The 13,131-nt window shown below is 40.0% G+C and overlaps 1 protein-coding gene across 1 annotated transcript in view; it reads right to left on the reverse strand.

Moving 5' to 3' along the window:
* dner (delta/notch-like EGF repeat containing) overlaps window positions 1-13,131 on the reverse strand; it is a 50,129-nt gene that overhangs the window by 5,313 nt on the left and 31,685 nt on the right. The window contains exons 4-8 of the mRNA XM_035679521.1: window positions 12,399-12,562; window positions 9,948-10,096; window positions 8,939-9,092; window positions 8,057-8,170; window positions 1,921-2,154 (exon numbers count right to left, since the gene is read on the reverse strand). Of these exons, the coding sequence (XP_035535414.1) occupies window positions 1,921-2,154; window positions 8,057-8,170; window positions 8,939-9,092; window positions 9,948-10,096; window positions 12,399-12,562 (815 nt within the window). The remainder of the gene's footprint in view (window positions 1-1,920; window positions 2,155-8,056; window positions 8,171-8,938; window positions 9,093-9,947; window positions 10,097-12,398; window positions 12,563-13,131) is intronic.

Consider the following 13,131-nt stretch of genomic DNA (forward strand, 5'->3'; position numbering starts at 1 on the left):
TGTGTGTGTGTGTGTCTGGGATTCTAATTGCAAATCACCAATTTCACCAATCCCATTAGACCGGGCCGTCTGAGTAGAGACATTTTATTGGCTGGCAGCATCTGCTCAACCACAATAGTCACAGGCACAGACAATGGATTGGTGCATACACATAAACACACACACACAATGTAAGACAACTGCTTCACCATGGCAACCAGACAACAGAGGATGAGAGGGAAATGAGGTGAGGTAAACGGCTGGAAGATAAAGAGGAGGAAGGACAAAGGGACAAGAAGGAGAAAAAAATATGAAAGAAATGCAAAAGAGAAAAAAATAAGACTGAGGCTGTAGGGAAGGAAATGTAAGAAATGTGAATAATTGGAAAGCAAGGACACAGCAAGAGTAAAAGCATTTGAATAAACATGAAGAACATGACTTATGGAGGGTCTATCAAGGCAAGCAATAACTCTGTTAAAATATGTAGGAAATGGTTTTCTCTGCAAGAGCTACAATATTTCAAAGCTTAATAGAAATACATCATTCCAAAACCAAATCAGGAAGAGAAAGAACAGCTGTATTCATTCATGTCCTGCAGAGACAAAACTATCAAGAGAGGTCGATAACATAAGGAACAAAAAATTATATAAACTGAATATTTTCAAGGATATACAGCAAAAGAAGCAACTCAGTGTTGCTGATGCGGGAGAATGAATGGGAGCATCCAATAAGAGATCAAGATGGTGACTGGCTTATACATTCGACTGACAGATGGTATAAACAGCGAACAGAAGGGGCAAAGTATCAAATTATGTTTATGGGCCACTGGGAAAGTCATCTATCTCACCATCGCAGCAAAGTAATTGCAAGACAATGGATAATGATAAGTCATCATTCCACTCAATTGAGTTCATCACAGAGGCGTCGGTGCCTGAGCCGCGATCTAAAAATAACTCATCATTCAGCCAGACAATAGTTACTGCTACTCTGAGTCTGAGCCAATGCTAAAAGTCACCGTCTTTTTACTTATCACTAATCTTTTAGTGCTGAAGCCAGATTTAAAGTGCTGAAAGATTCGGAATAAGACTCAGAAGGTATCTTATAGTCATGGATGAATTTCTAAATCGGCACACCTAAAGCAATAGCTTCTGTTTGAAGTTACTTATATTTTTATTTCTTGTTGGAAAGTCCAAGAGTCAAAAGAAGGGAGTATATTCCAATAACAAATCTGATTGGATACTTGATTTGTTTATTTAATTAAACTGATGAATTAACTGAGCAGAAAAGCATTGCATTTAACCTGAAAAATATAACCTTTACAACGACTTTCTAGAATATTTTGTTTAGTATACTATAGTTTTGTATAATGTTTTGGAAAGAAGTGTCAGGATGGATCTGCTGTGGCAGGAAGCTTTGGGAAAAGTTTTTGACAGCCTCTAATCTCGAGCAAATTCAGGATCTGTTTTCAACCAACAGCACAAATTTAAACTGCAAAATACCACAGAGAAAGACGACAGCGAGTGATGCAGAGAAGCAGGGGCAACTGCTCTGGTAGGTAGGTGGGGTCCTGGTGCCCTTTGTCTCATAATCCAATAGAGACCATTCATGTGAGTGAGATTCACATGCAGCACATTTACTGTATCTTGAAAATAAGTTCATTTTCTATCGAGTTCCATGGCACACAAAGCATGTGACAATGACATATTCAAATATATGATATAATATATGTGTGAAAAATGGCACAAAGAAGCCACAGAACACATGCTCTTTTTATTATACTGTTAAACAAATGGCTAAAAACGAGGTGACCTGTCCCATCTTCAACTGACTTTGGCTGAATTTGGCTCTTGATACCCACAACACCCTGACATCAACGGTCAGCAGCACCCAAAGCCTTTACTAAAAGCATCAGTCACTGAGATGTCTGACACTGCAGCTCACCTGGGACACACAGACACCTGTAGCTGTTGCCCACACTGCGGCAGACCCCGTGGGCACATGGGTTTAGGGCACAGAAGTCCACCAGCTGGGCACATGTAGGCCCGGTGAAGCCTGCTGTGCAGCTACAGCCAAACCCCAGGGGGCCGGGGCCCTGGGCATAGCATGTCCCGTTATTGTGACAGGGGCTGGAGGCACACGGGTCCACCTTCTGCTCACACGTAGCACCCTGGTAGCCTGCGTGAGGGGTAAGGCAGAGACGAGGGGGAGAAATGGTAGGAAAGACAAAGAAAATCATGAAAAACTAATGCAAAAATACTTCCTTTACCACTAGTCCTCATTTGCCTGTAAGAAAACAGAAGCTCTGGAAATATGGAAATACTATCATACACAGACATATACAAATATTATTTACTACTATATTATCTACTAACAAACATTAAACAGCAGTTAGAGCAGAACGATGCGGTGCAAGTGCAGGCGGATTGGAAATTCTCCAGGCAAAAAGTCAATTTGGTCTCAAGTCTGATCATTTTGAGGCTTCAAATAAACCTACTTGCAACAAGGTGGCAGAGCGGCATAGCAGGAGTTGTGTTTATGCAAATCAGGAGGTGCTGTGCGATGTGACATCCATTTTGGCATGAAATTGCACCTACTCTTCTGTTAACTAAGAGCACATTTTACTGCAAATGAGCTGACATAGCACTTTGTGTGTGTGTTTAGGTGTCAGAGGCACACACAAAGACCTCTAGACGTAAATGTATTGTGAGTTTTGTTTTTTTTACTTTGATTTAAAGGTCCAGTGTGTAAGGTTTAGCGGCATCTGCCGGTGTAGTTGCTGATTGCAGTGCCCTCGCCTCAACCTCCCGTTCCAGGCATTTAGGAGAAACAATGCATTAAATACATATAATAATAAGATTTTTAAATTCTCTAATGTGTTGTATTAAATGACTGTTACCAGTAATGTCACCCACAACTGCTTGTAGTACGTTTAAGAGCCTTCCCTTTCAGATTATTTATCTGTGTAACCATCCAAAGGCAGAAGGAATCAGCTGTTTGCTCTAGCTGCAATCTCTAATTTAAGTCATATGCTGTGCATTTACAAATTGCTACACATTTACACGTGCTTCACTCAGTGTGGGTACCTTAATCAAAACTCATGACACCAGGGAGTACAAATATGTTTTCATTCTGACATAAAATGTCCTGCTTACACAACCAGCACAGTAATTAATTCCACATAGATTCAAAATTGTACAGTGCAGGTCATTAAACTGCAGGAATCAACCACAGAGTTACATTAGAGGCTTTTCTTGAAGCAAAGAACCCCATTTTCTCCTGGAAAGCAAAATAATATATATATACAGAGTAATTGTAAGTACATTAGGCAAGCTTCCACAAAACTGTCCAATAATATTTCAGACTTTAAACCAAATTATCTTTTTCATGCAATGAACAGCTTGAAAAGTTCTGTGTCTGACACACATCCTGAGTTATATAGATACCACTCTAGTGTATGAATGTAGAAGGCAATTCGCTTAGCTTAGCACAGATTAGCATACAGAATGGGAGGCAGCAGTTAGCTAAGTTTACTAAATAACATATTGGATCTAATGTGTTTTATTCATATACAAATGGACCAATGTAAACACTTTAATCCATGGGGGAGCTGTAACAGAGCCAAGCCAGCCGTTTTTCCTGCTTACAGTCAGCTAAGCTAAGCTAACAGCCTGCTATATCTCATGCATGCATGAGAATGGTATAAATCTTATCATATAACTCTTAAGAAAAAAGCGAATTTGTGTCTTTCGCAAAATGTAAAACTACTCCTTTAAGCCTGGTGGTAATATACTGAGAAAGAGACAGCAAGTGGTTCGGTTCTGTCATTATCTACCACCCAAAATCACAACCTAGAGCAATTTGAATGTTCTTTTTTTTTATCCATTCCTCTTCGCTGTTGGAGACAAAAGCAGTTTAACAGAGAATTCATTCTTGTTTTTTGACAGGAAAGTCTAACTATTGTGTTACACCAGTATCTTTGAAGGAGCATGGTTGTCTTTCTGTCATGCTTTCTGTGCGTCAATGCCCATCTGCATTAGGGTGTTGAGTGTCTTTTGTGCAGACCCATGCACTCCACATTTCTCTTTTTGGGTGAGTGGTTGTATGTCGAAGCCAGTGGTTTCTTCTTCACCTCCTCTCATTAGCTTGTGAGCCTTTGCTACTTTCACCTATCCTCCTCATCTAAAAATAACTTTCTCCCTCTTTCCTCCACCCCTTCTCCTCCTCTGTCAGCACCTCCCATGAGAAGTGCCATTGTACTGCAGAGACTCTGGTGTGTGTGTGTGTGTGTGTGTATACGCACATAGCTTGCTGTGAGATAGTGTGTGTGTGTGTGTGTGTGGGTCCTCTGATTTACAGTAACACCGTAGTAAATCCCTGTGCTGACTGCACCAGAGTGCACACTCCATTGAGCTAATGAAGAGATCTCTCTCAAGCATCCATTGATCTGCAAGTCTTTATTTCACCAACTGAGGAGGACATTTATCATTCAGCAGCAGAGAGACTGGAGTAATCTGCTGTAGTCAGGGGAAAATCTCACCCAAGCTCTCTCCTTCTCTCTTTGTCCACTACCTTGATGTGCTTCATCCTTTCCTTTTTCGCTCCATTGCCTTCTTCCAAACTCCCTTATCTCTTCTCCCTTTCTATTTTATATGCTTGCACACAGAGAGATGCTAGGCCCGTGCACACACTTTCACAAGCTCTTGCATATATTTAATGTCATGATTTGTATTTGTTCTGTCATGGTTTAATTCATTGCTTTCCTCTGTGTTTAGCTTCTTTGCTCCGTACACAATCTGTTGAAGAGGCTCCACGTCTTATTTGTCTATACATCTATCTAAAGACGCACACAAACACACACACTGTGACGTGAGACATGGCCGACATAGAAGAGCGCTGTTCATTCCTGCGGCTGGCATTCAAACCTGCCAACATTAAAAGCAGTTAACAGTTTAAATTTAGCTCCCCCGCCCTGCTAATTCTGGAGGCAGTCACACCCGCACGTTCTCTTCTGTCAGTGTGTGCAACTGTGTGAGAGAGCAGAAGATAAAGTGCATGCGTGTGAGTGAAATAAAGTTAAAAGGAGTGGGGTAGTCTCCGAGGAGTCGGGGTGCAAAATTTATTTGAGCACATCCATAAAATTCATATTATTAATGGTATTCATACAGATTTGACTTCTTCATCACTTTACCTTGAACCGAGAGTGTGAGAGTAAAAAGGGGGAAGGCAGTCATAGAGTAGAAACCCAGAGACATCATTTGTATCATTTAAATTTACATGTTTAAGATCCCCTAGAGAAACGGCCTTCAAGTGAACAGCTTAGTAGTACATAATACTGACTCAATCTTTAGCTAAACCGTAACAAGTGGTTGTGAATGTTTCATAATATTAACCACGTATTTATTATTATAACCATGACGACAAAGGTCACCTGACTTTGTCCTTTTCTGCACAGACAAATACACTAAGATATTATGGGTAAAAAAACTCCAAATAGGCTTTCGGTCTGACATTTTCCCGATTACAGGGGTATGGAATAATAGGCCGTCGGAACAATGGGTCCTCAGGAAAACTAGATATCTGGCAGCTATAAGGAAATGATAAAATCTTTCTTTTGTCGATGACTTGTGTGGTAATACTTGCTTTAATTTGCAAAAAAAAAATCTGATTGTTGACAACATCATGGTATGAATGATAATCAAGTATGACTGTACTGTTATAACTTCCGTAGTTCATAATTATAGGTTGACATGTGGATACCGCTCAAGTCCATTTAATTGTTATGTGGCTCAAGTTCTCTCTGGAAATCTGTAGGTTTTTTAGATTAGATAAAAATATTACCTCCTAGCCCTGCAGGGTGAATCTATTTTAAATATCTCTGCCTCCCTTATGATGCAAATAAAAATGCAGCTTTTCCTCTCATAGTTTGCCCAGTGATCACAGGGTTCATACATCTCTGATGACAGCTGCTATAGTTGTCATGCCATCCATCATTTTGTTTATTGCTTGTGTCTGTGCAGGAACGTTGCAAGACAACATGGAGGTGATTTATGGGGGTTGGGGGGCAGATCCTGGCAATCTGCTCTGCCTAAACAGCATGCAAATATGGGAATCTGTCCTCTGTGCGTGTTGATTTGGTCGTTTGAGTGTGCTTACATTTTTTTACCTTTGGAGGTCACTACTGTACAAATAAAGTCCTAATTATGACTACTTACTGTAAAGCTTTCTACTGTTTTCTGTCCTAGAGAAACAGGAACAAAAAGACCAAAAAGAACTTGTGACTCCTGCTCCAAACAAAGAGATAAAGACTTACTGAGGGAGATGAATGAAAAAAGAACAACATAACTTTTGTCCTTTCTCTTGTCTCTCTTCTTGTCCCCTGTTCTACATACTGAAAGGTTTTACACAAAGGATATGTAAAGCATTCTTGGACTTGTAATGTTAATGAAATCATTTTTAGATACAAGATGAAATGCTCTTTTATACTTGGAAACTTTACATTACTGTACAGGAGCTCACTCACATTTTCCGTAATAATTTTGCATCCCATTAACCCTGACCTGTCATTTAAATTATTTTAAGGCTTAAAGCTCTGCATAATTACGGGCATTCTGATCATTGACAGTATATATAATGATTCAATAATTGATTTATCGCTTAATAAACAGCGAGTCCGATACTCAGACATCTTTTTCTATGGATTTCCCATTTTGAGTTTGTGGGTGGAGCTCTTTTTTTTCTTGGTCAGTCAGTGCAGATACTGTCTCTGCGCATCACTTTCTCAGCACTTACTATATTGACTCTTTTTAACATTTACGTATTTATGAGAACAAATCTGGATGTTTTATTATGTTGAATTAATTCACAGCAGATATTTTGACTTGTCACAGGCGTGCGTCTCTAATAGCTCTGGGTAACAGAACAATGGCTCCGTTCCCACTGGCAGTGAACCAGACATGCTTTCTAAAATGCTCTACTGGCCACTTTTTTTTTTTAAATAAGCTAACCAACAATTAAACAGAAAAATTAATCCATTGCAGTGTTACTGATTGTATTACCCTGCTGCCCCCCTGTAAATATCCACACATAGAGGAGTAATTCGTCCAAAACGTCAAAGTTCCTTCCGCCACAGAATTATCCAATAAACCCATGTAATTTCTAAAAGCCCTCTCTCTTCACAATCTCCTTGCACTAATTAAGAGGTGCTGGCGAGGTTTTCACCGCCGCTCTCACCACCGTTTCTCTCATTTTTATGAAAATAAATACACAAGTGGTGGATTATGAATTCCTTTCCACATTGGAGACCTTGTTTTTTTGGCAGCTGCAGATTAACAATTTGGTCAGGTGCAACGTGAGTGATGACTCCAGAATGAAATCCAGAATGAACTGACTGCTGGGAGCTGTACCGGGAACTATAAAACAGCCTTCGCCCAGGTTTTACACCCATCTGCTGTTTCTTTGTTTATGTGATAGGATCCATTGTTACCTCATGTTTTTTGCATGTGTGTGTGTGCATACACACTCTATCTACACTGTTGTCGGTATATGGTGTACGTTAATCGCAAACTAGTGGCTTCTTGTTGAGAAATGCTGTTTTGGCAGAAGTTTTGCGGTCACAGATTTCCCCAGAGAGGCGGATGCAGGTCGCTGAGGCTATGAAGACTAATTAGAGTAGAGGAGGAAGGTTTAAATTAAGCATCTCAGTGGCACAGATACAGTTAAACACGCAGCAGACACACAGAGTGTAATAACTAGAATTAGACAGCTGAAAAACATTATTGCAGGATGTACACACTTATTTCAGTCTATATGTTCCTCTTTCTTTCTTTCTTTCTTTTTCACAAAGATACACAAACATCACCAGCTGTTTGGGTTTCTTGGCAGAGATGCTTGTGCAACCCAGATGGACTGTGTATATCTGTTTTTATTTATATCCTTGTGTCAGAATTAGAATTGATTTTATGTTTTAATACAGATATATAACTGATATTACATTAAAGTGCAGTCACTTCTATAATAGGCACACAAACCACACATACAAACACAGATTTATTCCAGCATGCAGTGATGGGTTTCCTACCTTCGGGACAGTAGCACCTGGGCCCGGCCAGGCTGCTGAAACACGTGGCTCCATTCTTGCAGGGCTGAGATCCGCAGTGGTCAACCAGCAACTGGCAGCGCTCCCCTTCATAACCTGAGAAACACGCAGTTTATAGTCAGACTACTTGATTTATTTTATTACATTTAAATGCAACTAAAAGCAATCTGTTTAAACTATGAATAATGCAAAACAAAGCCAGCTACCATTACAGTAAAGTTGGAATTTTGTTTAGTTTTAGTTGTTTTCTACTTGATTTTACGTTATTTACGATATACACACAAGTTGATTGTAATTTCTAGTTATGAAACATTGTGTTTTATTACTTGCATGTGAATGTTTGCCTGCTGTCTATAATATAGACATGTTGTGAACCCTAGGAAGGGTAGCAGCAATCATGGTAGTAGCTAATTGGGATCCTAATAAAGAAATACAGAAATTAAATTTAAATAAGTCATCAGTGTCTACAAAATGCACTGATTGGAGCCACCCAGTTAAACTAAATTTGACAATGCTGCTTCTCATTACCTGCACACACTAGGGCTTGTTAGCACAATTCCCTAATGGGAAGTGACAGGCAATCAGTGGTCACCTCTGACATTTACCTTCCTACCAGAGGCCCTGGCTTCAAATCCTTGTCCTAAAATACATCTGACAAGATCAAAGGTTCAGTAAACTCTCTGTTGCTGTGTACTTATTCAGAGATTTTCTTGAACAAAGAGAGAGGTTTTCAGTTTTTTACATCTGCACAACTCTTACAAAACCAACCAAGACCACACAGTCAGGCAGAGAAACACGTGAGAAACAGTATATCACCAACAGTCCTGAAATTAGGACCACGTAGAAAGGCTTGCACATACACACCTGGAGGGCAGGTGCATGTGAAATTGCGTCCTTCACCCCCCTGTCTAACGTCAGTGCAGGTGCCATTGTTGCGACAAGGTCTGTGGTGGCAGGCATCGAATTCCTCACAGAAGATACCAGTGTACCCATCCTCACACTCGCAAAAGAAAGTGCTCTGTAGAAAACACAAATACACACATTTCACACATCAAATCAATAAGTCTTAAAGGTGAAACAATGGGAGACAATGTGGGATCAAAAGAAGAGAAACTTGTGAAATATGATGAATTAGAAAAAGAATTCAGTGACATAAGAAGGAATTGTGTTTGATTTTCTGAAACCGTGAGCAGGAACGACAACAGGAAGGTGAGCTCTGCGACACCTCCAACTTTAAACACAGTGTGTGAGTCGCTGCTGCTACATCTCTTTTAGTGCCACATATGGATATAAAAGGGGTCCAACAAATCATTTCTCTGTTGTCCAGATGCTGCTATACCAACAACAGATAATGAACAAAACTGTAAATTGAATAACTTTTGCTCATGTTGCACTGCTGTAGTTTGTGGCGTTGCGTTGTGTGGTTCTGTACTGTTCAGGCTTTTGTTCTTTTGTTTTCTGTTGTGCTCTGCACTGTTCTCTGCGAAGTGAAACCAAGGGTTTTTCTGCTATACTTTTGTGAATAATGATCAAAAGGTGCTTGTATCACTGGATGCAATGATGCAGCTGCAGTGATAATGTTGAGATATAACAATATGGAAACTTTGCTTTTGCATATTTTGCAGTTGGACTATTGTTGTATCATTAAGGTGTGAAGTGAGTGATTGTTGAAAGCATGAAAAGCAACCAATACAAACAGCAAAAAGAAACTTGCCTACTTCAGGACTCTTGGTCTCTATAGAATTTCCTATTCAACTATAAAATATTACTACAGGTTTTTCCTCCTTTCAGCTTCATTCGCACTAAATCTTAAATGTTGTTTTGTTAAGAAGAAATCCTGTGCTTTGATGATTTTATTTCTGGTATTACTCACCTCAGAGGGCTGTGTGATACATTTGCCCTTCCCTGAACACTGAGGGTCACTGAAGCTGCTGCCAGGCTCCACACAGCTGCTGGCCTTCACCGTCAGGTTGAGACGCAGGGTGACCTCCGGGGCTGTGGGGGCGCCCACACGCAACACACCTGCCACAGAGGAGTTGAGGGCCGAATAAACATTTCATATAGCCTTTTTATTCATTTATTCATTACATTCCAATAATATGTACCAGATAGTATTTAATATGTGACCCTCATGTCTTTGAAGAGAAGACTGGCATTGGAGGTATCCATGGTCACCAGAGGATGCATTCTACTGCTACTACCACGAGGTTGACATTCGTGGTTTTGAGAGAGATGTCTTGAAAGCTACTGAAAGAAAAAGTGTCAGCCTAAGTACAGCTCACGGCTTGCTAGGCATGCTGTAGACTCTTGTCTTGTTAACAAATGTTTTGGAACATATTTTAATTGGTTCCTTGCCTGTAAAGTACACCTCGCTGCCAAAAAATCCCATACACTCCCATGTGGCTAAAAGTATTCAGAAAGGAACTGATGGAGGCAGATTTTCATTGTGACCAAAATAGAGTTTGTGCCTCTCCGTCCTGTCTCTGTGGGTCTATAAGTTCAGAACATCTGCTATTATATCTTCAATCAAAGCTGACAGCTACATGGGCACTCAGATAAAAATAGCCTCATAGTGAATGTTAACTGCCATTTTTTAGAGCCTGATCTGAGCCAATGAGCTGCGAGTCCACTAATGACGAGACATCAATGATGCAAGCTCCTCGGCCAATCAGAGGGCCGATAAAACAACTCGTGCTTCTCTGCCACCCCTGAACAAACGATCGTCAGCCCAATGACATCGAATGTTGGACCTGCAGAGTCACAGCGCCTTCAAATTGTGAAAGCACATTGGCAACATTCAGACACAGTGACGTGTGAAGAGGGAAATGCAATGTCACTGCTCCTCCCTCCTTACTGATGCTTTGCATGCATCTTCATCTTCCTCTTGCATTTTGACCTTCACTCTTCCCTCCTTCTGCATCCTCTGTCCGTTTGTCTAATCCTTTCCTGTCTTGCCATCTCTTCTTTCCCGTCTTTCTCCCTCCTTATCTGACTCTCTCCCACCCTCCATTATCCTTCCTCCCCTCTGATTTAACTCCCCAATGTCATCTGCCCTTCTCTCTCTCTCTCTCTTAGGCGAGGCAGAGGCTGTGTTGCCACAGAGTTAGGAGACATATCAAGGTCAAGAGACAAGCAGTGTAGTGAAACAGCATCAGGTATGTTGAGCACACACAGAGGTCAACCAGCCCTTCAGTCAAAGAAGACTCCAATTACCCCCCTCCAGCAACCACTGCAGCTTACACTACGTTTTGGCACAGTTGTGTACTCTTTCACAAAATGTGTGTGTGTGTGTGTGTGTGTGTGTGTGATACTCAGTATTAAAATACAGATAGTAGAGAGTATCAGCATGAATATCTTTTTTTTTCAGTATGTAAATACAACATTGTGACTCATATATGCAAATATTATGCGATTTTCCTCAATGACAATGTCAGGAATAAAAGCTGTAAATACAATTTATTTAAATTCATTAATCCTCAGATGTTTTTAGCTCTGTTGTAAATGAGCTTTTTGGAGCTTTTTCAAAATGTTTTCTATTTAGCTTCACTATGGTTGTTAAACCATGTTAATAGATATAATAATAAGATATAGAGATAGATTATAATTGAAAATGCTACATTTTTTCACTTGATCTTGTTCTGATAGAGACACAAATGGCTCGAGAAAAACAGGCTGGATTGGATTAACACATCTTTTCACAATTCAGCATTCGTTTGGACTTGTGTGGGTATTTAACACTATCTGCACACTGGTCAATATGTCAGTTGTAGTGGTCCACCATAGTTTCAACTAACACATTTTTCACCATCCATCTAATGTTTTTGGTGCGCTCGGTTGTTGTTTGGTCATTTAGTTCCAACTGCTACATGTCACTGCCAAATAATTATTTTAAAAACCCAAATTTCGAAGAGACTTAGAGCATTTTGGTTAACTATGGTTTACCATTATACTGGGTCATTGGCGAGGACTTGAATGATTTATCAAGATTTTTCTCACCAAATAATTTTGTCTTCAAAACTAAAATAACTGAAGTACATTTATCCAAACAGGTAAACCTCAGTCAACTCAGTTTTAGTCATTTAACTGCCCTTACACAGTATGTGATTCACCAACATGCCGTTTCACTAATATATTTTTCTTTGCAGAAAGACTGTTGTGACATTGTAACAGGTCTAGATTCTGAATTGCAGTTCAGCTAATGAACCTCGGTAAAATCCTTTAACCTCTCACTCATTTGTTTACAATAAAATATACCCCGGATGAATATAGTTGTTTAAAACTCTTTCATTTGTTTCTATTCATTAGGAGACTGGAGGCATCTTACTGAGGAAGTAGTTCTGTCCCAGGGGCAGTGAGTGGTCTGGCACCACCAGTCCATCATGGGCCTGCAGGAACCACATCGTAGTCCCATTCAAAATGGATGAACGCAGGAAACCCTCTTCGTTCACACGCCACAGCACTGGAGCTCCACTGGCATTTACCACCACCCTAGTTGGAGAGACAAAGTAGGGGAGGGAAGGATGCAGGGTGAGGAGATAAAGGGGGAAGGAGAATCAAAAAGAGAATCAGGCTATTTTAGGCTTTGTTTCCCAAACCACAAGCCTATACCGATTGCCATGATCCCTTTTTAATTGGTGACAATTCTCAGCTGCTTTCTCAGCTTTTGTACTACTGGGTTTTGCAGCATTTACAGTTTAAATAATGGATAGTACCAGAAGAAATATATTTAATGCACAAAATATTAGAAACACAATCCACATCCTGCACCCTCATTATTTTGTATATCCAGTGAATACTTCCAACATCTTGCCAGACATCTTAAACAGTATTAAAATGTCAACAAAATTAGCATGAAAGATAAGATAAACTAATCCTCTATATAGTCTCTATTTATTCTAATCCTCATTTTAGTCAAAATAAGAAGCTTATTAATATATCACCCTCCATTCTCCTTCTGGTCAGCCGCTGACAGTCTGTCTCTTACTGATGGACACATTGTCTTGTGTTTGAACCCAGAACTGATTATTAAAGGACAGTCTTCCTGTTTGATACTCCAA

This window comes from Morone saxatilis, unplaced genomic scaffold (genome assembly GCF_004916995.1).
Source record: "Morone saxatilis isolate NCDOM2014 unplaced genomic scaffold, NCSU_SB_2.0 Contig8, whole genome shotgun sequence".
Taxonomy (NCBI): domain Eukaryota; kingdom Metazoa; phylum Chordata; class Actinopteri; family Moronidae; genus Morone; species Morone saxatilis.